The sequence below is a fragment of the Emericellopsis atlantica genome, assembly GCF_019669845.1.
Source record: "Emericellopsis atlantica unplaced genomic scaffold F5Z01scaffold_2, whole genome shotgun sequence".
NCBI lineage: Eukaryota > Fungi > Ascomycota > Sordariomycetes > Hypocreales > Bionectriaceae > Emericellopsis > Emericellopsis atlantica.
Window position 1 is genome coordinate 1,139,052 of NW_025764704.1, and position 22,906 is coordinate 1,161,957.

The 22,906-nt window shown below is 56.1% G+C and overlaps 8 protein-coding genes across 8 annotated transcripts; 5 read left to right on the plus strand and 3 right to left on the minus strand.

Annotated features, from left to right (window-relative positions):
- The first annotated feature begins 160 nt into the window (after positions 1-160).
- On the plus strand, positions 161-1,483 carry F5Z01DRAFT_215353 (uncharacterized protein). Its single transcript, XM_046258168.1, has 2 exons — positions 161-454; positions 505-1,483. Exons 1-2 carry the CDS (start codon positions 287-289, stop codon positions 1,411-1,413), a joined length of 1,077 nt encoding a protein of 358 aa, XP_046122640.1. The 5' UTR covers positions 161-286; the 3' UTR covers positions 1,414-1,483.
- Positions 1,484-2,936: 1,453 nt separating this feature from the next.
- On the plus strand, positions 2,937-5,530 carry F5Z01DRAFT_215407 (SUR7/PalI family-domain-containing protein). The gene is made up of 3 exons (XM_046258170.1): positions 2,937-3,327; positions 3,378-4,761; positions 4,810-5,530. Exons 1-3 carry the CDS (start codon positions 3,135-3,137, stop codon positions 5,297-5,299), a joined length of 2,067 nt encoding a protein of 688 aa, XP_046122641.1. The 5' UTR covers positions 2,937-3,134; the 3' UTR covers positions 5,300-5,530.
- On the plus strand, positions 5,458-6,474 carry F5Z01DRAFT_215401 (uncharacterized protein). Its single transcript, XM_046258169.1, has one exon. It carries the CDS (start codon positions 5,761-5,763, stop codon positions 6,325-6,327), a length of 567 nt encoding a protein of 188 aa, XP_046122642.1. The 5' UTR covers positions 5,458-5,760; the 3' UTR covers positions 6,328-6,474.
- Positions 6,475-6,735: 261 nt separating this feature from the next.
- On the plus strand, positions 6,736-8,349 carry F5Z01DRAFT_670426 (uncharacterized protein; the record flags this gene model as incomplete). Its single annotated transcript, XM_046264559.1, has 2 exons — positions 6,736-7,416; positions 7,480-8,349. The coding sequence occupies 2 exons, from the start codon at positions 6,736-6,738 to the stop codon at positions 8,347-8,349; spliced, it is 1,551 nt and encodes a 516-aa protein (XP_046122643.1).
- A 706-nt stretch (positions 8,350-9,055) lies between these two features.
- F5Z01DRAFT_632788 (CDP-alcohol phosphatidyltransferase) lies at positions 9,056-10,418 on the plus strand (the record flags this gene model as incomplete). The annotated part of the gene is made up of 3 exons (XM_046261886.1): positions 9,056-9,363; positions 9,420-9,562; positions 9,634-10,418. The coding sequence occupies 3 exons, from the start codon at positions 9,056-9,058 to the stop codon at positions 10,416-10,418; spliced, it is 1,236 nt and encodes a 411-aa protein (XP_046122644.1).
- Positions 10,419-10,636: 218 nt separating this feature from the next.
- Positions 10,637-12,610, minus strand: F5Z01DRAFT_643997 (uncharacterized protein). Its single transcript, XM_046262757.1, has 3 exons — positions 12,065-12,610; positions 11,510-11,871; positions 10,637-11,432 (listed from the first exon to the last, which is right to left on the minus strand). The coding sequence occupies exons 1-3, from the start codon at positions 12,188-12,190 to the stop codon at positions 10,913-10,915; spliced, it is 1,008 nt and encodes a 335-aa protein (XP_046122645.1). The 5' UTR covers positions 12,191-12,610; the 3' UTR covers positions 10,637-10,912.
- A 1,983-nt stretch (positions 12,611-14,593) lies between these two features.
- On the minus strand, positions 14,594-16,414 carry F5Z01DRAFT_632790 (uncharacterized protein; the record flags this gene model as incomplete). Its single annotated transcript, XM_046261887.1, has 2 exons — positions 14,594-15,301; positions 15,365-16,414. The coding sequence occupies 2 exons, from the start codon at positions 16,412-16,414 to the stop codon at positions 14,594-14,596; spliced, it is 1,758 nt and encodes a 585-aa protein (XP_046122646.1).
- A 305-nt stretch (positions 16,415-16,719) lies between these two features.
- Positions 16,720-21,712, minus strand: F5Z01DRAFT_717424 (putative meiotic regulator-interacting protein). The gene is made up of 3 exons (XM_046266538.1): positions 20,968-21,712; positions 17,310-20,917; positions 16,720-17,260 (listed from the first exon to the last, which is right to left on the minus strand). The coding sequence occupies exons 1-3, from the start codon at positions 21,520-21,522 to the stop codon at positions 17,047-17,049; spliced, it is 4,377 nt and encodes a 1,458-aa protein (XP_046122647.1). The 5' UTR covers positions 21,523-21,712; the 3' UTR covers positions 16,720-17,046.
- Positions 21,713-22,906: the final 1,194 nt, after the last annotated feature.

The following is a 22,906-nucleotide window of genomic DNA, read 5'->3' on the forward strand; positions in this document are numbered from 1 at the left end:
ATGCAGTCTACATACGTATCAATACATCGACTAGCCATTCTTGTATATTCAGATTGAGATTCCTTCATGTACATGATTGTGTAATCTTGCCAGACGACAATGGGCAAGCCGATTGTAGAGACTTGATCAGGCGGCCGCCAACACGACATTGCACCTCGCCATGATGCTTCCCACGAGAAGAATGTACATAAAGGAGTTGTCCGTTCCGGTTGTTGATGCATGGTGACATCTACACAATCATCAGCTTGCAACAACGCTTATTTACAGCACCTTGTAATCCTTGAACATGGCTTCTCAGTGGATCCTCGCAAATCAAGACGGCTTCGAGACCGCACTTGAGTTTCAGCAAAACATCCCGATTCCTACTGCTGCAGACCTCGGGCCAAAGGAGGTGCTCGTGGAGCTACGTGCTGCTAGCCTGAACTACCGGGAGCTGGTCATTGCCGGACCTATCGTATGTGCCAAAGACCGCCTAATGCAGTGGCATCTGACTGATATCTCCAGGGCGTCAACGGCCCCATCAAGCCTCCGGTCGTCCCTGGCTGCGACGGCGCGGGAATCATCAAGGCAGTCGGTTCCGATGTGGTCAACTTCCAAGTGGGCGATCGAGTCGTCACCCACAACGATGCGGATGTGGACAGGGATGGCGACGATAAGGTGTTCACGTTCGCTGAGGCTATTGTGGCAATGGGCCAAGGCGCAGACGGTACTTTGCGAACGCATGGTGTCTTTCACCACAACGCGGTGGTCCATGCCCCCAAGACGCTGGACTTTCTTGCGGCTTCGACCCTGACCACCACCTGGGTCACGGCGTGGAACGCATACTTTGGCCTCGAAAGCCGCAAGCTCACACCCGAGTCGTGGGTTTTGATCCAGGGGACAGGTGGCGTGAGCGTGGCGGCGGCACAGATCGCCGTCGCGTTCGGCGCCAATGTCGTGGCAACCACGTCAACGGAGGAGAGGGCATCCCGACTGAAGGCCCTGGGCGCCGTCGCTGTGATCAACTACCGCACCTATGCCGAGATCTGGGGCCAAAAGGCACGTGAGCTGACCCCGAACGGGCGGGGGTTCGATCACATTCTAGATGTCGGAGGCAACGAGACCTTGACGCACTCGCTGAAAGCTGTGCGCGCGGAGGGTGTCATATCCCTGATAGGCGCCGTTGGGGCAGCGTCCGCCGAGACGGTGCCCATGGTCCTGGCGTTGCCTCACACGTGCATCGTGCGAGGCTTTATCGCCGGCACGAGACGTCAGTTTCAGGACCTCAACCGCTTCATTGATGAAAAGAAGATCCAGCCGGCTGTCGATGATGTCGTGTTCGACCTTGCAGATGCCAAGGATGCATACTGCCGGCTGAAGGAGAAGAGGCACTTTGCAAAAGTCCTCATCAAGATCGAGCAATCAGCGCCGTGAGCGGTGCTCATTCACAAAGGCAAGCCTTTGTTTGATGGCGGAAGATTGGTGCGTCCATGTTGCGAAGGGTGGCGTGGAATGAGGACATGGCAGTGTTCGAGGTGTGCTTGAAGGTATCGATCTTTGGTCTGTGCCGAGTTTCAAGTAATGATTATGCTTATTGCTGGTTTCCAACTGTGATCTCCGTATGTATCACGTGCTTGATGATCAGGAAGCCGCCGCGTGGTTGCGACTTTGCGAGTCGCGACTTGCGAGAGCCAGGCTCCAGCCGACCGGTCACGAATGCAGAGTGCGTTATGCCGGCCCGCAGGTCCGCCAAGCTCCAAAGCATTGGCAGTGCCACTTTTGTTTCCGCTTCTCATCAAATGGGCCATGGCTGCCATTCCCGATGGCTGTGTCGTCGCATCAACGTCTCGAAACGAGTCGAACCACGCCATGATGAGCGCAGAGGCCAGGAAAAAGAAGAGAATGAATTGCAGGGCGACGGGTTGAGACAGCAGCACAGTTACAAGCTTGCACATCTGACGGATGCCTTGTTGGTGGCTAGTACCTGGCAACGTAGAGAGATCTGACCCCTCTTCTTATCTGGAATTGGCCCGAAATTGCAAGACAGGGAAAGTAGGAATCAGGATCCTGCCCTCACTTGGGTCTTGACATCATTGTCTCGGCTTGTTCACCAGCCACATGTATGCATTTTCTCCTGAGCGTGATATGTTCGTTGTATTACATAGTAACAATTAAGCAGAGAAGTCGACTTGGTGGCGTTGGAGGACATTGGCTGAGTTGTCACTAATAATATCTAGACTAGTCTAGGACTTCGCAGGGATCGCATTGCGCATGGACATGAAGCCTGATTGTGTGACGGTTACAGCAGTACCTTCGCTTAAGTACACGATATGACAGCTGATTTCCTACGGATGATAAGACGCGTCGCAATGAACATGAAGGCTGCGCCGGACTGTATAAGCTATCTTCACCTTGACACGCAATTCTAAGAAAGTTTCCTAGTTTCCCAGTTTCTCAACGCCGTCGTCCACGTTATCGCATAGGATGCAGTGGCACCTGGCTGATTGGCGTCTACAGCGTCAGTGGTGCATCTCTAGGGGTGGAGGCTAGCCTGAAGAGGCTTAGACCCCCGCACCAAGAGTCGGGTTCCTGACCCGTTTTTACTTTCCCGATCCACTTATGGGGGATCTCCATTCGCTCCCCTTCTGAGCTCTTGCATCAGCGTGCCAGGGCCAAGAGTCGCTAGCCAGCCAGTTGGTCGCTGTGCCTGTCTGTGGCCCTGTGCCGCCCGACTCCAGTCCAGTCTTCCGTCGCCCATCGACCCATCTCCTCCACCTCCAGTCAGGCTCCTGGCGCTTGAACTGTCGCCTATTCCACGTTTACGACGACGACGACTTCATCGCGACAGAGGCGTCACAAGGTGTCGATCACCGTTCCGCTCATTTCATCTCCCTTGAGCGACGCTGCGTTGTACCAGTCAACGCTCGCTCGGTCGCAGGCTCAAGGAAGCGCGACACTTCTGCCACAGGTCGCACGGATCGCTTTGCACGATTGGTACAAGGAGGGCAGCACAGATCGACATGAGGACGACGCGGCAAACGATACGACAATAATTCCTCTCACTCACTACGAATCCTCTTCCCATTCATCGCCACACAGCATCCGGCCTGCTGTCGCCTCGACGACGCGCGCAGCCCTGACGGGCCTCCATCGCCATGAGATTGCGACCCTCCACGCCGCTGTCAGTGGTGCTGGCAGCAGCGTTCGCGTTGCTTCTCCTCGCTGTGCTCTCAGCGCCCATTATCACTTCCATCCCACTCGGCTCATTCGAGGGCTACACATTTGGCGTCCTCGGGTACTGCAAACCTGACGGCTCGTGCACGAGTCTGGGCATTGGCTATGACACGGGCAAGCCTCCCTCCTAGCGTTCCACCTGGATAGATGCTAATCCCTTGCAGACAGCAAGTTGAAGGATAACAACAGTGCTTTCGACATGCCCAACAGTGTGCGGGACACCCTGTCCATGGTTCTCATTCTTCACCCGGTTGCAGCTCTGCTGGTCCTGGTCATGTTCATACTCGCTGTCACGTCGCACTTTCATGCGCCTTCTCACTCCTCGCGATACCTACTCGCCTCGTTCGTCTTCACCATTATTACTTTCCTAGTCTGTGCGGCAGCCTTTGTGGTCGATGCCCTTATGTTCATGCCGCACATGGCCTGGGGCACCTACATTGTGCTTGCCTCGACCATCATGGTGGCCCTCAGCGGCGTGGTCACTTGCATGATGCGTCGCTCGCTCATCAGCCGCAAGACGCGTAGAAAGAAGATTGCCGAGAACGCGGAAATGAGTGGCGAGAACTACTACAACCGCGAACCCACCAAGCCCATGGGCTTCAACGTGGCACCTGCTGTCTCTGCATCCAGCGGCGCCAACGGCGGCACCGACTCGTTGCCCACATTCGCCACGTTTGAACAACACAAAAAGGACGACCAAGTCAGCGACGAACAGATTCCATTGACGCAACGGAGCCCTTCGGCTGGCCCTCACGGGAGCCGGCCGGGTGACGCTGCCACACTGAGCGACTCAGCAACTCGGATCAACGCTCCTATGAGGTCTGCTTCGCGCGACAGGTTCGGGACACCCGTCAATGGACCGACCGATGCATACGGCGTGGCCAGAGGTCCTTCTATGGAAAGTATGCGCTCTAGAGGCTCTCAACATGCCTACCGTGGAGGCCGGGGTGGACATGGCCCAGGCCGCGGTGGTTTCGATATGTACGGTGCACCGGTGAGAGGCAGAGGCGGCCACGGCCCACCAGGTCGAGGCGGATATGGCCCTCGTGGTGGCCGTGGAGGCCGTGGCGGTTATGGGCCTCCCCCACCTCATCGTGGAGGATATGGACCAGGCCCTATGCGAGGTGGCCGAAACCCGCCACCGCCTGGTCCAGGCTTCGCTGGTCACTATGACCGGCGTCCATCTCCTGCTGATGGCTACGGGCAGCATGGCCGCCGCATGTCCAACGGCTATACCGACCCAAGTGCGGAGTCGTCGGCACAGAACCTCGCCGGTGGTTATGAAGGGTACCAAGGGAACAGTGCCGAGGGTTACAACTTGCCACGTGCTGAGTCTCCGCCCCCAATGTCAAATGATGGGCGATCGGGTCAGGCTGTTGAGATGGATGCGACATCTGTCCCTGCCGATCCCAACCAGGGGTACCAGCCCTACAACGGCCAGTTGCGGGACAACGATTCAGATGTTGCCGGTATGGTAGGACTGCAGCAGGGTCGATCTCCCGACAGACACGACACGTACATGAGCGGCAGCGTGTACAGCAATGATGAGTAAGTTTGCCGTTCATGTCAATACAACCTGGTACTAACGCTACCCAGGCAACAACAGTTCGTCCCAGCTCGTCAAGCGTGGAATGACCAGGGGCGGAGCTCGCCACGGACACATTCCCCTCTTCACGCGCAGCCCTTGCCGCAACACGACCAAGCAGACTACTATGAAGACATTGATCCTCGGTTCGCTGCGCCCACACAAGGCCCGCAGCAGGGGTTCCTGCACCCTCATGGCAATGAGCCCATATACGAGGATGTGCACGCGCAAAACAGCGGCGCGCGCAGTCCAGCCGAGTCCGAGAGATCTACCTTCACGTCGATCTCCCAACGAGGTGTGAACCCGCAATGGAACCCGGCTCCTCCAATGCCCCAACACCGAGGGCCTCCCCCACATCGCCAGCAACAGCAGCGTCAGGACATGATCCTCGACAACCCCGACTTCCAGATTCGTGGACCTCGTAGTGGAGGACCCAGCGCCACGGCTGGAGGAGCTCCTGGCATGATCCCAGGCAGTGCCTACCCAACTGGGCCGCTCTAGAGCCTGGAAGTTGATTGTGCATTGCTGGCCTCCTATTTTTTTCGTTCGCGCGTGTACAGGTCCTCCCAATTTTGATCAAATATAACGCTGCCAGTCTGCAGCAAACTGCACCAGCTGGCTTCCCTTCGCTACGTTCCTTTACCGAAACTTTCGCCAGTACGGGAGTGTCATTTCGCCGCGAGACATTGTCACTTACTTGGCCTCATCCTTTACGAGTACTCTACGTTCAGACTCTTCTCACCTCACATTGAGTCTTGGGCCCTCTCTTTTTCTCCTTTTCCGGATGGGTACGCTTCACTTTCTTCTCTTTTCACATTTTTGTTTGCGTTGATAGAGCTGGATGACTGCTGGGACATGCTGTGTGTTATATGGACATGCGTGGAACGGGCGAACTTGCTCTCTCGGGGATTCTTGGGCCAAAAGGACTTGTCGTACTTTGCGGCGTATACCGTTGATCAGCAATGCGGAGACGAAAGAGTTGGACGATGGGTTATAGGGGCCGGACCGACGTCAAGGTAGTATACAGCTGGAACGGACATCAGCGTTCGTTCTGTGCAGTTCTCATGTCTTCAATAAACACGCCGAGGGCATTAATGACCGCGATCAACTGGCGAATACTCTGGCCTTGCATCTCAGTAAGGTATACATCTGTCTACTTCTACGTCATCAGATCATACATCATTTCTATTTGGCAACAAACTCAGCTGAACTTTAGTCTGGTGACGCGAACTCTTCATCCGACTTACTGGTGCCACCTTGCTGAACGCACTTTCTCACCTGCGAGCCACTTCGCAAACCTCAACGGTCGTTGCGCGGAGCCCTGCCACGACTCTCGCAGGAGTCTGCTTCGCAGTCGCACCGTTCAAGAGAAGAAACAACATGGAGATCAGGGACTAGACTGGAGTCTAGGAAACTCGAGAGAGACCTTTGGTGGAGAAAGAGTCTGCAAGAGAGCGAATGCCAGTGTTCTGCATGTTCTGTGGCCGAGGACCCGGATCGAGGTTGGTTGCTCTTTCCGCATGGGTTGAGTGCTGAAGTGACTGGCTCTTTCTTTGTACCTGATATGGAAAGTGTCAAACCAAGCTGCACCTGCATCAAAGTCTTGGGGCCAGACTCGAGTCGTTTTCTCGTGGCCCTCAATTCACGCTCGTCTGGTTTCCCCTGCGTCTTGGCTCACTTCACTCTCGGCTGAGATATATGAGCTGAGAAGCTTCTACTACCTTCAACCTTCTCTTCGCCTTTTCTCATTCTGACCATTTGTTAACGGGAGATCTGCCTTCATCGTTCCCTGACATTCCTTCTCACCACTCTTTCAAGAGCCCATGGGCAGCTACCGAACACTCCTTCACCTACAAAGCAAACAGCTGATTTGGACCTTCCACAGCTCATCCGCCATTTCGTTGCCATTCCGACCAGTTTCTTCCTTCCGCAGCATCATGATGGAAACACTGCGCTCTTCCACTGCGACGTGCCTTTCGACCGTCAATACTGGCAATGTCGCAAAAACACAACCCACATATACCACAGCCGGGACTATCTACAACCCAAGCACCGCGCAACCGCTTCAAGCTCCTTTTCGCCGCGGCCGATTGTCCAAGTGGCCTGCGGGCGGCTACCAGACCGACCTGAGTCTGCTCCCCAAGTCATTCTTAGCCGCTCTGCCGCTGCCCAACTGCTCTCCCATCAGAACAAACCCCGAGCAGTACTCGCCCTTGCAGCAAAATTACGACCGCGCTGTCAACCCGACTCTGTTCAATGACACAGACCATACCATGGCCAAGGTCTATCCGCAGAAGCTGTCCTTTGACTGCGAGCTACCCTCGGTCACTGCACCATCTCGCGACGTCGAAGTGAGCGATGACGGCGGCGAGAGATCTACGCTTCTGTACGAGAGTGACGAGAGTAACACTGATGACGAGTTTATCAACATGGATCCCTTGGCTGGCATGACATTCAAGTCTCTCCAGAATCTGGCTTCCTATCCCAATCCTAGCCAGAAGAGAGCTCGCAAGGCGCTGCAGGGCGTGAAGCCAGCCAGCCTCAACATTGGCGCGCAGGGTCATCTCAATTCGTCTCCCAAAAAGGCTGACTTGGGCTCAATTGGATCGCCCAAAAAGGTTGGCAATGCTACTGCGAGGCAATTAGCCGCTGCAGCCGCAGGAAGAACTAACAGCAGCCAGGCAAACAACATGGCGGAGCCGTGTCCCTTTGACGGCCCGGACGATGTCGCAAACAGTTACAACCACAAACAATCCACGTCAGGGTTCCAAGAAGGCTCCGGAGTTCCTCGACCTCTGACTGCCGGGCCTCCTGGTCAACGTCAGTATCGCGCTTCCACGTTTGAGTCCACTCTCAAGGCTCTCCAAACCCGGGCACAGAGGCAAACTCTCGGTGTTGAGTGGGACAGCGGCAACAATAGTCACCGTCCCTCCAGCCTCCTGCGGGATACCGAAGATGATTGGGATCCTTCCACGGGCCGTTCCGTTACGCCATGCCCTGTCTTTGATTCAAAGAGCCCGACTGTGCAATCAGTAGCCACCAGCACGCTCTATGATTATTCGTTGCACAAGCCTGAGTATGGCTACAGCTTGAACCCTACTCACCACCTCGAAAACCATAGACAGATCATGGCAGCACACGGAGAAGCTGACCAGACGCTGTCTTATCCAGAGACACCTATCATTGGCGACTCTCGACTGGTATCCGCCACGAGTTACCCCAGTGTCACAAGTATCCAGGCGCGCAAAGAGCTGACGGACACCTACTGGTATGCTGGATCTGGCTTCATGAGCAAGTCCACCGCAGAGGCAGTCGTCGACGCCCGCTTCCGTCGACTTGAGCACTCCTTTGGAGTGATTGGCGATAGACGACCTGGTAAAGCTGAGAACCAGCATCTCCCCATCAGCGTTGATGAGGCCAACAAGATGCCAGTTTCTGATCACGCGCAGCCGCTTCTCAACGCCGCCTTCCAGACGTTGCTGGAGTGGCGCGAGCACCAATGCAGCAACCAACAGTCTGCTCGCCCGGAACAACATGAGAACAGCTCATAGACTGTACAGTACACCTAGCCTTTGGCATAGCAAGAATTTCGGGGGATGCCAGCAAGATGATATCGGCAGGAACCATTACATTATAACGCTGGTCAGGCGAACTGAAGGAGTCTGGGGTATTTGAGCCTTGCATGCAGAGTTCAGCTTGGGTCATTGTATTTTGATTTCTCGATACGTGGGAGAGCTGTATACTTATGTCGCGAGTCGCTCTATCGTGAGAAGCGGGGTTGGATGGGGGTCTAGGAACAGGGACCGTGGCGGTGATTAAGAGTAGGGGAGATGCCATAGTGAGATAAAACAAAAAGCATTCTTGATTCTGTTGTCAGGTCTAGTCCGAGGTTTGATGTGAATTAACTTAGAAAGACCCTGTTATTAGCGTCCCAGGATGAATGAGGGTTGTCTCGTGGTGGTGGTCGGCTGTGGCTGCCGAGCCAATGACGTCCTAGCCATGACGTTGGGCGTGAGTCGAGTCGGGGTCGGTCCCTGGAACCCAGTTTGGCGCGTGGTGGAATTTTCCAGAGAAGCCAGCACACGCACCCATCAACGCCCGGCCACCCTTCACCAAAAGCATCGCCAAAGCCAGCCACGTTGCGTTGCGTTGCGTACTGCACGTCCTGGCGAGACACGAGTGACCCGACGACCACAAGGCAGACGACACCTGCTTGGAAGAGAACCTTCGCTCGCGCCCAACCCAACACCGAACACGATGGTGTACGTCCGACAACGGGAGCTTCCTGCTCTCAAGGAATACAAGTACTCGGCCGTCGACCGCTCGCTCACGTCCAAGTATATCCTCAAGCCGTTCTACACCAATGTTGTCATCAAGTGCTTCCCGATGAGCATGGCGCCCAACCTGATCACCCTGACGGGGTTCATGTTTGTGGTGGCCAACTTGATGACGGTGCTGTGGTACAACCCGACGCTCGACCAGGACTGCCCGAGCTGGGTGTACTATAGCTGGGCTATTGGGCTGTTTCTCTACCAGACGTTTGACGCGGTAGATGGATCGCAAGCGTGAGTCGGAAGCGCGAAACTATATAGAAGAGACGCATGGCTGACGAGTATCGCAGACGGAGGACGAAACAATCCGGTCCCTTGGGAGAGCTCTTTGATCACGGAGTGGATGCGCTGAATACTGGACTGGGTGTTCTTATCTTTGCTGCGTCGCAGAACATGGGCCAGGGCTGGCGAACGGTCGCGACCCTCTTTGCATGTAAGTCTATCTGCGCGAGAGGAGAAGTCTCTCCTTTCCCTTTGGCACACGGTCGCTGACGGGTAGTATAGCTCTCTTCACCTTTTACGTGCAGACGTGGGAGGAGTATCACACCAAGACCCTCACGCTGGGCATCGTCAACGGACCCGTCGAGGGCGTCCTCATCCTCGTTGGCGTCTACGCCATGACCGGCTACTTTGGCGGCGGCCACATCTGGCAGCAGTCCATGCTGCGGACGTTTGGCGTGCCCGACGACCTCGGCATCCCGTCCGCCCTCTACAACCTGTCCTTTGTGGACTGGAACATGGTGCAGGGCACGATTGTCTGCGCGTTCAACACGTACGAGTCCTCGCTCAACGTGATTCGTGCGCGCCGCGCCAGGGGGGACCGCTCACGCTACGCACTCTTTGGCCTCGTGCCCTTTTTCAGCGTCTGGGCCATGATCGTGTCGTACCTGTACCTGCAGCCCAACATCCTGCACAACCACCTCGTGCCCTTCGCCGTCTTCGCCGGCGTCGTCAACGCCTACAGCGTCGGGCAGATGATCACGGCGCATCTCGTCCACCTCCCGTTCCCGTTCTGGAACGTGCTCGGCATCCCGCTCACCTTTGGCGTCTTTGACTCGCTGGGTCCGTTCCTGCAGGAGCACCTCGGCTTTGGCTGGCCGAGTGCACTCGGCGACGGCGTGTATCAGGTGGCCTTTATGTTCATGATGCTGGGCCTGGCGGTTGGTGTGTATGGCAGCTTCGTCGTGGACGTGATTGTGACAATCTGCGATTACTTGGACATTTGGTGTCTGACCATCAAGCATCCTTACGTCGAGGGGCAGGACGAGGCCAGCAAGAAGGCCCAGTAAGCTAGGCTGGCGTGTGGTAGGGGACGCGGGTCCACGGACCAGGACGCGGATTGGGTAGACCGCCGGGCGGCAGTTAGACGAGAACACCGGCACTGAAGAACTTTGCTGCCCCTAATACTCGCTGCGTGGGCTTGAGTACATAGATAGAGAGTTGTTTTGAGGGGGCCTGGCGTTGGTATGACCTAGAAGATTTCGTATTTTCATGATTAACGACACGTTACGCATTGATGCTGTTACTTGCGCACACTCCGAACACTTGAATCAAAATGTGAAGGGCTCGCCTATATCACAGAGTTGCTGCGCATACAAATATACCCCTGATGATAATGTACCCATCCCAAAGAACTCCCAAGTCACAGACAGATAAGCCCACCATGGGCTGATATCCAAGCCCTAATTCTACCAATGCTAAACGCCGGAGCCTTTGCAATTTCTTGACCCAGCGTATCTCGACCATGCGCCCCCCGCTGTACGTATAGAAGATGCTTCGCCCATCACAAGAGGTCATCGGACCCCCAAGACACGCTTGCCTGGATGGCATCGACAACGTCCCTTTCGGAGAAGACAGGTCCCTGGCCGTCACACATGGCGCGCGCCTTGAGATATTCACTCACGTTCCCAATGTCAATCACCCCCTTCTGGAAGAGCTCGTGCGAGATGATGTAGTCCCACGACGCCCCGGCCGCAAGTAACCGCTGCCCATCGGCGGTCTGCACGATGCGATGGGAGAAGGTCTGGTTGTTGTGGCCGGACAGTAGATTCGAGGCAAAGTCGGTCGGGCTGTACCGCATGGGGCCCGTTGTCGTGGGGTCTGGGGGTTGCGAGGGGGCCTGTGACCCGGTGGCGCTGCCTGTTGTCGCACGTAGGATCTCGTTCTCCGTCATCATCCTGTGCAGGTCGCGTCGTAGACGCTCGTTCTCGGCGGAGGATCGCTGCTGGTTGTTTTCGAGCTCGGCGAGTTTGACCTCGAGATCCTTGACGTGCTTCTCTTTTCGCTCGCGAAACGCTCGCTGACTGCCCGGCCGTACGTTAGTCTCCAGTCGTCACGCGGGTATGCGTCGTAGGTAGGGGGCAGTTTGGTGTCGACCTACGCAGCTCTGTTCTGGGCCTTGCGCTTCTGCTGCGCGGGCGTCATGTTCTCCTCCTCGCTGCCTGCACGCCCGTTGCTGAGGTCGTCCACCTCGGACTTGGCCCGCGCGACAAACTCGCTGGCCGCCTGCTCAATGCTCCCATACTCGCTCGCTCCGTTGATGCCATTGCTTGTGAGAGGAGCCCCTGATACTGACGGCCGCGGTTGTGCAAAGATAGCTTGGCCAGGAGGCGTTGGAGGCCCTCCGGCTCTTGCCGTGAAGCTGGACGAGGCCTGTTGTGGAGGCGGCTGAGAGAAGCCCTGCTGCGAAAAGTCGAAGCCGTTGTATCGCTGGTCATTGGGGTGAGGACCATCAAAGTTGTCCTGCAAGGTCCAGTCGTTGTCAGTCATCCGCTACGTACGTACGCACATGGCTGGTCTGCATGATTGTATTGCTATGGTAATGCTCAGGTAAGGCGGGGGGACAAGGAAGTAAGCTCTCCTCCTTGACGTGGAAGGGTGGGGAGGAGTCAGGGCAGAGCGCGCGAATGTCGATCATGAATATGTCTCGACTCACAGGTGAGGACGAATTGAAATCGTCGGATGGTGCAGAATGCGAGTGTGACGGGGTCAGCGGTGGAATGGGCATGAACTGGTGGTATGGCTGGGCGGCCGTGAAGTGAAAGTTGCCTGTGAAGTCCATGGTGATGATGGCGACTTGGCTGACTGGCTGGCTGGCTGGCTGGCTGGTCGGTCGGTCAATGCGAGAGGCCCAGACGAGAGATCCGAGGGAGAAAATGCTGCTACGTATACGGATACAATGGAGCTGCTCCGTTGGTGGAAGAGCGACGGTGAGGGCTGTCGCAACGTCTGCGGCAGCGGTGAAGCCTGGGGTCTGTTGCGGTTTTAAGGGGGCTCCGATCAGATCAGATTATCTGTCAGAGGATGTGTTGATAGTTTGAGGCCAGGCCAGACCAGGCGCATTTGAGGTAGCGTACCACAGTTTGGGACTCTGGGATTGATGGACGATGCCTGGTCTGGCGTGGTCGGGGGGGGAAGGGGTCCGAAGCGATGGAGGGAGGGATGACTGGCGGAGTGCCTGGTGTGGATGGCTGGGTGGATGGGGCGGGACATGCCTGCCAGTCACTGTAGGCGGGCAGCTGCCAGCAGCTAAAGGTACATGTAGTAGCCTTCCAGGCGGGCAGGCGGGTAGCGGACAGGGCTAATGCACTGGGACATGGAGCGCATTGAGGCTGGGCCGCTGCATGTGAGGTGGCAGATGTGCACAACCTGCCGGTCCAGTCATCGACGGTACTTCGTACACGCTGGCATGAACAAGATTGTTGCACCAGGCTCGGATCATTCGACAACAGTTACGGTCTTCGCAGTATTACTCCGTATGTACCCGCCCGCCCGTGATGTGCCGGCTACTGCATGCTACCGACGACCGTTCCATGGCCATCACTGCATGTTCCACTACGGGGACATGGATCCCCCACAGCGCATGCCGCCTCGAGCTCAGGCTAAAAATGCACGCGCGCGCGTGAAACTCAAATTCCATCGGGAGAGGGTCTACATCGTTAAGCAGCATTTGTTGAAAGCAAATAAGGTGCAAGTGATGACAGCACGACTTACAAGTACTCGGAGCATTATTAATCACTGTAGCAGCTTGACTTTGACGACGTGCGTACTATTTACGAGCATATTTGCTGGGTTACCTGAACTACTTACACAATGGTTCATGTTCCTTACTTCCCTTACCCTGGACCCTTGTTAGCAATGTAGCTGAAACGACTTCGTACAAGTAGGTGCAACTACCTACAGCTCAACAAGTTATCAACAAATTCATGGTTGGCTTCTTCCAAATGAGCTTGCACATTTCTTGGGCTTATCTGTTGCTACTCCTTCACACGATGGCCCAAGGCTTGGTAGGCATTTGTTTCTATTCGAAATCAATGAGGCTGATGGGCTATGCTGCTGGTCTCTAGCTCCAGCTCTAAACGTTCAAACCCCAACGTCCACAGAGGCAATTGTTTCGACCAGCTCCGATAACTACCGGCAACAAGCGCGCGGGCAACACACACCTGCTTGGAGACCGTTGTGCGGAGGTTCTTCGCTTACTCTCCGAAGCGAGCCGATGTCCTGATTAGTGCAAGAGTGCCGCCACAAGGAGTGGCGCATCAAACCGCCGTAGGAGACAGTTGCGAGGGGGGTAGAGCTTCAGCCTCTTCGAGACATATCACCGTCGGAGGTGTCAAAGGCAAAAATGCGGTACGCGTACGGAGCGCTGGCCACGACTCATTTTTGTCCTTGCTGCCAGGCCTGATTGGCAGATAGACGAAACTGTAAACTCTATACTGCTCCTGGCGCTGACGAGCCCGCCGCCTAGACTTCCTCTACACATCTGACATGCGGCACACACCGTACGACGATGGCTCGGACGCGGCAACCACGCTCGCGATACCCTTTTATGGATGGCGGGTCACCAGTCACATGTATAACAATGCTCAAGAGCTGGCAGCATTTATCTATGGCCACGCTCAATCGGCTGATATTGATGCATGTGATGCCTTGTCGGCCCTCCAAGTTGAGCTGATCCCTGTGGCGTTTCTCAACCTTCCTCGTAGACCCTCTAATATTACCAGGTAAACAGGAGCTTAATATCCGGGGTTCCGCTAGCCCAACCTAAAGCTGCTAAGGGGCTCCGTTGTCAAAGCAGAGGCACGAATGAGACGCAAAGGGCGGACAAGAGAGACCAGGCTCTCTCGAACGAAGCCTGGCCTCGGCCCCGTGGATTGTCATATGCGGGCTCACGGACTCCGTGCCTGTGTACACTGGGACAACTTCACCTGTCGAAATGGCCAGGCAGATGGTGAAGGAAATGGCACTTCCACTAGAGAAGGTTTTCACTTGTTAACAAGAGCCACGATACAAAAAGTAGCTCCTCGTAGAGCACTGACCCCTTAGCCCAGGACACAATCCATGCTCACAACAGCACGGCGTACTTTGAGAGCCAGAGTTCTCGAAACTTAGAATTCGTGAGCGAGGGTCCGTCATCTCTTGCATTTGTCATTACAGTGCGTCTATCAATGTCTACACACATCATCTATGGCGCCAGTCTCTTGGGGGTACGGGGATAGAAGCTCGCCAGGTGCACACTGGGCAAGTTCAAGAACCAAGCGACCACACGGTCCAAGCCGATGCCGCCGCCACCGTGAGGAGGGACGCCACAGCTACGGAACACATCGACGTACTCCTTGATGCCGGGCGAGTTGGGGTCGATGCCCTTCCTGCGGATGCGGGCCTCCAGCACCTTGGGGTCGTGTATACGCTGGCCGCCGGACAGGATCTCCTGGTTGCGCATCATAAAGTCAAAAGACCTGGTGATCTCGGGGTTCTCCGGGTCCTCGAGGGCGTAGAAGGGTCGTGCCTCCTGGGGGAATTTGTCCAGGACGTAAAAGTCGGTGCCGTACTTCTTGCGGACGAGGGCGCCGAGGGCCTTCTCCTGGGCCGTCGACATGTCCTCGTGGTCGGTCACGTTGCGGAACTCCTCGGGGCCCTCGGCGCGGAGGAGAGCTTGGCCCTCGGCAAAGGTCAGGCGGACCTCCTTCCCGGGCTCGGGGAACGCAAAGTCCTCCGATGGGTATACGGAACGGACAATGGCGATTTGGTCGGCGCACTTTTCGCGCAGGTTGCGCAGGATGAAGAGCAGGACGCCCTCGAGCATGTCAATGACCTCGGTGTAGGACTCCTCAATCTCCATCTCTAGATCGAGACCGGTGAACTCGGTCATGTGCCTGGGTGTGTTCGAGTTCTAGTACTCTTTAGTCTGTCTTTCCTATTGCGTTTAGGGGGGTATAGAGGAAAAGAAGCCTACCTCGGCACGGAATACAGGTCCGATAGAGAACACGCGCTTCCTTCCGCCAGCAATCTCGTACTGCTTGTAGAACTGGGGCGACTGTGCAAGGTATGCCTGCTTGTCAAAGTAGGTCATGCCAAAGACGTTGGAACCGCCCTCGGACGCAGCGCCAATGAGGCACGGGGGCTCGAACTGGTTGAAGCCGCGGGCCTCGAGGTACTCGGCGAACAGCTTGCGAGTCACCATGCGGATATCAGCAATGGCCTGCTGCACAGGAGCGCGCTTGTGCATGGCCGGGTTGTTCAGGTGCGTGATCATGCTGGCGCCCGCCACGCCCTCGACGCTCAGGTTCGCCACGCCGTCCTTGACCTCCTCGACACCCGTGGCGGCGGGCGCGGCGTCTTCGTCGTCAAAGTTGGTGACGGCCTTGTTGGCCACGGCAAAGGTCATGCCCAGAACCTCGGGGCCGGGGGAGATCAGGTAACACTTTGTAATGTGCAGCTCGTAGCCGCTCACGCGCACGCTCTTGACGGGGTCGAGGGGCTTCTCGACGCGGCCCTCGAGCAGCACGAACCCCTCGAGGTTGAGACCGCCGGCCCACTTGACCATCTGTTTACTTACGGGCTTGCCCTCGGGGCTGGCGGCGAGGACACCCTGGATTGCCCAGTTCCTCTCCTCTCGAATCTCCACGAAACACATCTTGGCACCCTGCATTCTCGAGTTCTGGATCCATCCCCGCAGCTTGATGGTCTTGCCGAGGTGCTGCTCGCCCACGTCCTTGAGGTGTACGCGCTCGGCATCGACCTTTGTCGTCTTCGTCTCGGGGCCGTAGTTGTCCTTGGCGAGATCTTCGGTGTTGCCAGCGGCAGCCTTGGCAGCGGCCTGGTTGGCGGCGTGCTCAGCAGCGCGCTTGGCCTTTTCAGCCTCCTTCTTTGCCTTGGCCTCGGCCTTCTTGAGAGCCTTCTTGGAGGGACCAGCCTCGCCGCCCTCTTCGCCGCCGGCAGGGGCAGCAGCAGCAGCAGCAGCGGGAGGGTTCTCGGGGGCGGGTTCAGTCGGTTTGTCGGCCATGGTTGCGGTTTTGTTTTGTTTTGATGCTGCGTTCGAAGTAGGGGTGATTGGAAGAGCCGATTGGAAAGGCTGACCCGTGTTGAGAGGTAGTCGAGTCACGAGAGCAGATCGAGGTCGAGGTGAGAAAAGGAATGACTCTTTGGCCGATAGATGGAACTGACTGCATCAGTACAAAAAACCATGTCATGGCGGGGCAGGTGCGGGTGCAAAATTGACCCCGCCAAACCGCCATGGAGGGGTGGCGTCTGTTAGCGCGCACACTCGTTTTGCATTCAGACGCTAACATTGAAATAGCTTCATCATGTGGGTAGGTCAAAGAAAATGCCAACATGTGCTGTCATCCAAGTGCGAATTAATTAAGGTAAATATCTAAGCAAGGGGAATCAATGCCACTCCCACCCGCTAGAACCCAGTGTATCCAGAGCCACATCGAGAAAAAAAAAAGGTTGCCAAATAACGCCATGCCACCATCTGTCACGTCTCTCCGTCGCTAAACGTGACTATGCATCAATGCCCCTAAATTACAATTGTATAAGATCAAGCCAATCTCAAAGCATGACAAAACTGCTCTGCTCCTCCTCCGTGTCGGTGATCGTCTTCAGCGAGGAGGACGGTCTGGTCCTGAAGGGGCTCTACCTCGTCAGGGGTTCCGCCTGGTCGCATGTGAACAGGTTGATGTGATGATCGCCACGGGCGGCACAGCCGAGAATCGGGCGATGGGGGTGGAATGCGGTCGACGAGATCGGCGAGCCGCGACTCTGCTGCAGGAAGCTCGAGTACGGCTCCAGGCGAGAGAGCTCCATCCCGTCGAGATTGAACACCTTGACGGCATGCGCCGATGTTCCCCTGGTAGACTGTTAGCTTGCGCTTACAAACGCACACAATGTTGACTTACACAGCAAAGACAGGAAGATGCTCGTGGACACTGGCCGTGCGGAGAGTGTCCCGCGTTGTCTGAAACGTATGCAAGGGAGAGTCCATACGAATGTCCCAGACCTTGACCTTGCCATTGCGGCTCGCGCTCAGGAGCTCTCGCTGGCCACCTCGCTGCATGTGTACGCTCTTGATCCATTGGCGATCCGAGTTGTCCTTCCACTTGCGCACCATGGAGTCTTGAGGTCGAGCACGGGTGTCAAAGACCCGCACGGCACCGTCGCCAAACCCAGCGACGAATAAGTGACCCGTCATCTGGTCCGATGTGAGCGACGTGACGCATGATCCCGAGCGAGCGGGGATATCCATCAGACACATCTCGTGGGCAGCATGCCATACACGGATGACGCGCACATCTCCAGCGACCAGCACGCGGCCTGTCACTTGTTGCCAGTCAAACACCATGCCTGAGTTGACGTTGCTGGGCACCATATCGGTCAAGGCCCTCCATGCAGTCGCCAGCTCAATCTTGCTATCCGAGTTGTAATCGCGATAGACCCGGACCACACCATCTGAAGATCCTGTCATGAGCAACATGGCCTGGTCGTCCTCGTTGATGAACTTCATGTCGCTGATTCTGGAGCCCTCTGGGTTGCCGTTGCTGAAGCGGCTCAGCCGGTTCTGCTTCTTCCAGTCCCACACGTTGACGGTGTTGCCGTTGTCGGACACGGCCAGGTGATCCTCGAATTGATGGAACGTCATCCTTGACGGCTGCGAACCATTGTTGACGATGCCGAGTTGGTTGTTCCAGCGATGCGTGCCAGCAAACTGCTTGAGTGGCTGGGTGTCGCGAAGGATCGCCTCGTTCCGTGATCGCCTCCATAATCGTTCGTTGTACTCTGTGCTTCCCGGCTCGTCAGCTTCCGTCGGTTTCATTTGCGGCTCCCTAAAGTACTCCGTGGACCAGTCCAAGAAGCCGCTTGTCAGTGGCAATGAGGGCGCTAACGAGAGGTCTCGCTCCTCAAAGGCACCAGACATGGGTTCCCGGCACACATGATACGGCCCCAACGAGCTGGACCCGTCGTTCTGCTCAGGCGGTGCAGCTGCCTGCGAGGGATGTACGGCCTTGGGATTGGGTGACCTGGGCGTGGAAGACGTGATCCCCGTGCTTGGCTTCTCGTCGACACCGACAAGAGAAGGAAACAGCAGGCTCGCCGTACGACGCAGGATGCCTGGAGACGGCAGCGGTGGGGTGTTGCTCCCGTTGGTCATGCTTGTTTTCTGGCTGTAGCTGGCAGCATTCCGGCTGGCCTGCCGCTGCGCCCGGCGCTGAATGTCAGTCATGAGGCTAGAGGCGGCAGAGCCCACAGCAGACTGCGCGATCGCGTGATGGACGTAGTCGACGATTAAGGATGCTGACTTTTGCACTTCCGGGTGAGGATCGACGCTCAGAATGAGTGCGTGTTTCCAGCAGGCCATGTACACCGTGTTGTAGGAGAAGCCTTGTGCGTCAGGCTTGACGCCGCCGGTCTCGTCGCGGTTCTCGGGACGAGCATAGTGCAGACCTGGCTTGTGGTCAAAGTCACTGCTTTGAGCAGGGTACTGCAGATAGTCCTTCTCCTCAAGGAGCTGCTCGTAGGCTGCGACAACAAATTTGCTTTCGAAGCGAACGACAAAGTGCGACAGGAAGACCAGGAACTCTTTACGCACAATGGGACAGCCATCGTTGCCAATGTCGAGAATCGTCCACGCAACCGCCTCTTCAATTCTTGCCACCTCTTCCGTCAAATCGGGAATGCCGAGGAACGTCGTCAACGCGTGAATCATGGCGGCTCGCACCTCAGTGTTGGGATCTTTGGCCAGGTATGCTAACTTGACGTGGGCGTTCTCGCGGATTCCCCTCCACTTGGCCTCTGGGAGGTCTCGCCAAAGTTGGCTGAGGCAAAGACATGCCCACCGCCTGACCAGGTGGTTCTGCTGATTATGGAGATGCTCCAAGCAGTATGTCATAATGTCAGTCTGGTTGCACACGACCTGTCCGCTTTTGTAGTCCTTGCACAGCATTGCAAGCACGAAAGCACACATTGCCTTGTGTTCTGAATCGTCAACCACGGGCAGGTGCTCCGATGGTTTGAGGATCTGGGCAAAGTAGTTGTAGCCATTGTCTTTGATCAAGTCGGCCTGGCAGGAAATGTCGACGGCTATGAGCCTTGACCAGATGAAGACCATGACAGCCTTCAACTCGTTGGCGCCTGACGTGAGAAGTTTCAGGACGTACGGGAAGATGCCTATGCTCAAAGCCAACTGGACAGACCAGGGCCCCAAGTCTAGGAATCTTCCCAAGAGCACGAGTGCGCGCACTCGGTGTTGCTGACTCAACAGCACCTGGAGAACGACGGGCAGCTGATCAGGGGGCCGTTGCGCCAGAGCGTCACCTCTTGCGAGATAGACATCAAAGGCAGTCAACTGCTCAGTGAAGAAAGTCGAGGGTTGATACTCGTATTCAATACCGTCCGATTCCTTCTTTTCAAGCATGGGGAGTTGGGCCAAGGCCATATCCACGGCCACATCCCATGTCTGCCATAAGGGATGTTGGTGGGTATCTGGTAACACGGGGTACGACTGCGGATGGCAGCCGTAGACGATCATGACTCGCTGGGCCAGCAAAAAGTTGCGGAACAACGCTGCTACCATGAGGTCCTGGCGAAAGAACTTTCGAAATACATCCCGAGGAAGCGATGTCCAAGCAATGCTGTCGGTGATGGCAGTGAAGATCCAGTTAAGCTCCCCCAGCGGTGTGCGTCTTTCCTGCAGACGGCCCGGCAATTCCTTGGCTCTCTCGGGGGTAATGTTGGTCTTGAGGGGGTTTTGCAGTACAAAGAACCATAGAGCCATCTCGATAGGCGTCGTGAGACACGCTGTGAACAAGTCAGCCGGTAGGCGAGGGTTGGTCGGCAGCTGCTCTTTGACGGAACAGGCAGCCAGGTGGATGTAGGGCCTGAAGTTGATCTTTTCGTGGGCTGGATTCTCCTCGTGAGCTTTCTCTTCCTCTTCCTCATGCTTGTCGATGAACCGGTGATAGTTGTTGAGAATGTTCCCAGCCTCGGAGCAATCCCACACAAATATCGTCGGGGCTTGCAGCCAATGCTGCAAGTCGAACAGCGACACCGGAATGTACTGGGTGTAGGTTTTGTTAAAGACCCAAATTTCCCCCGATGCCGTGGGTTTCGGCACGCCGTGTCCGTTGTAATGTAGCAGAACTCGCTCCTCCTTGGCATTGCGGCGCAAAGAAATGCAGAACCTCTTGGTTTCCTCCACCGAGGGGTCCAGGTACTGCTTGTAACGCGCTCTGATGGCCAGGTTCTCATACTGAGCCTGCAAGGCCTTTCCTATGTTCTCTAGAGCCTTCTGGGCTGGGGGTAGGGTGGGATCCGTCCACGCCTCCAGCTTTGCTCCCGGATTGGTCTTGAGCTGATCCGGGGGATCGACGCCAATGTTAAGACAGACTGCCAAAGCAGCCGATACAGTCTTGAGCCGATCGCGCTGCCGCCATTCCTGCAGCTCGTATGGTAGCGCTCCGGGCTTGCCAGTCGTTTCGTGTCGTTTCTCGGCAAAGTACATGCACCAATTCTGATACACCAAGTCAGTACTATGACCACCGATATGTCTCAAGTACGTACATTAGCAAGCTGGGATATGATCTGCTCCGATTGATAGTGATCTTCGAAGCCATGCCGCGCGCCCCAGTCCGACAGGTCTTGCTCAGACTGCGTGTCGTCTCGCGGAACCGGCCGAGGTCCAAATTCACTCTTCGATCTTGACAGTTGAGGCTTGCCCGGTCGAGCAGGGCGCGCGGAGCCTGAATCGTCCCGCGCCTCGCGTGAAATGGCATTATCGTTCTCTCGTCCAGGGGCGCTCGTCGGTCTCCGCTCGTCCTCGTCGTTCGATCCATTGTCGTCGCCATAGCTGCCGAGAGGTCCCGTGCGAAACCGCGATGTCTCTCCGTTGATCGAGCCATTGCCCTGAGAAGATGTCCCGTTCATATCCTGGCGAGACGTCCTCCTCGTGGCGCCACCTTGGCCAGAGCTTGCATCTCGTATCGTGTCCGCTTGCGAGGCGAAGGAGGAGCGTAGTGTGTGGTCCAGCATTTGGGGTTTTGATGAGCCGGCGGCGTTGCGAGGGGAGGAGTGCTGTGGCTGCGGAGCTGGAGGCGTCTGCGCAGACGCGGTCGTCATGATGTGAGCTCAGTCGCACAATGCATGCATGTCGCAAGAACGAATGGCTCGCCTGCTGCGGGGAATCAAGCGCATGCGATCAACCAGGAAAAGCAGAGGTGTGAGAATGAAGAAGCATGCGACGAATATCGTGAAAGTCAAAAGTCGGTGCGCGGCTGCAGAGCGTTAACTTTGGGCCGAAGAAAGAAGTTGAGTTTCTGGTCCAGCCCAAGCCCGATTACTTACTATGACGACTGGCGGCTGGCGGGACCCTCATTCGTCAGCGAGCTCATGAGGTACATTAATCATGAACAATGGCACAATTATGGCTAGTGATATTGAGCAGTAGACTTGGAGATATTTTCAAGGTATCGACATTTCGTTACCGTACACTATTTGGCCTTGGGAAAGCATGTTTGTCGTGGCTAACTGGTCAGTACTTGGTAGTCGAGTGAGGCACATGCGACACCTGACCGATATCACGCTCAAACTTATTGTAATATTGTTGTAAACACTATCTAAATGCGCGCTTCTGATGGGCAAGCATTGCGAATACAAGCAGGCAAAGGGGACGATGGTCATCCATTTAGCAGCGAATAATCGTTTATGTATTAGTATTCGATTATTCGAGTTGGCTAGCTACAGACATGAAGGCACACACGCAAATGACCTCCAACCCCTTGCTTGCTCTCTGCAATGGCAGCCCGGGTATATCAATGGATGGAATTATGAAACCGCTGTTTGCCAAGGCCACTTCATTCTGCCCCTGCAGCCTGTCCGCTGTACTCGTATAGTCAACGTGGCTGGTGTGCATTCCCAAACCTGGTGAGGCCGGTCAATGAGACAATGTGAGCATCCCAGCTCAGCCAAATTGGCCCGAGTGATAGCTGATGAGTGCAGTGCCAGTGGTTGACTGGGTGGGTCCAGCCACGAGCGACTGGAGGTCATTGGACACCTCGATTCGCAGACTGGGCGGGTCCCGCCCCCTGACATTACTGCGCCTGGCTTCCATTGGCTGGGACCACAGCGCACGGCTGCACGCTAGCCCAACCTGGAAGTCTTGGGGCGATTGGTGCCTGGCCTTTGCGATCCAGTGCGTCCAGTCGTCACATCACAGTGAGCGCAGCACCTGCCGGACCCTCCAAGTGACCTAGAATAGGCTGCCTGGCCTTCCGGGCCGGCTTCAAGCCTGCCCACCAAGGACTCCTGAACATTGCCATGTTGGGTAAAGCACTACTACGCAGTAAGGTAATCTGTGCACTGGCAGCCCCTTGTGCTGCAACCCCGATGCTGTAATAATTCATGTAGGTACGGATACCTGGTAATTATTGCGCTTCGTGGTCCGTTCATCCACCATCTGTCCGTTCGCCCATTCTTCACCAACATCGCGAGTCGATGCGCCTCA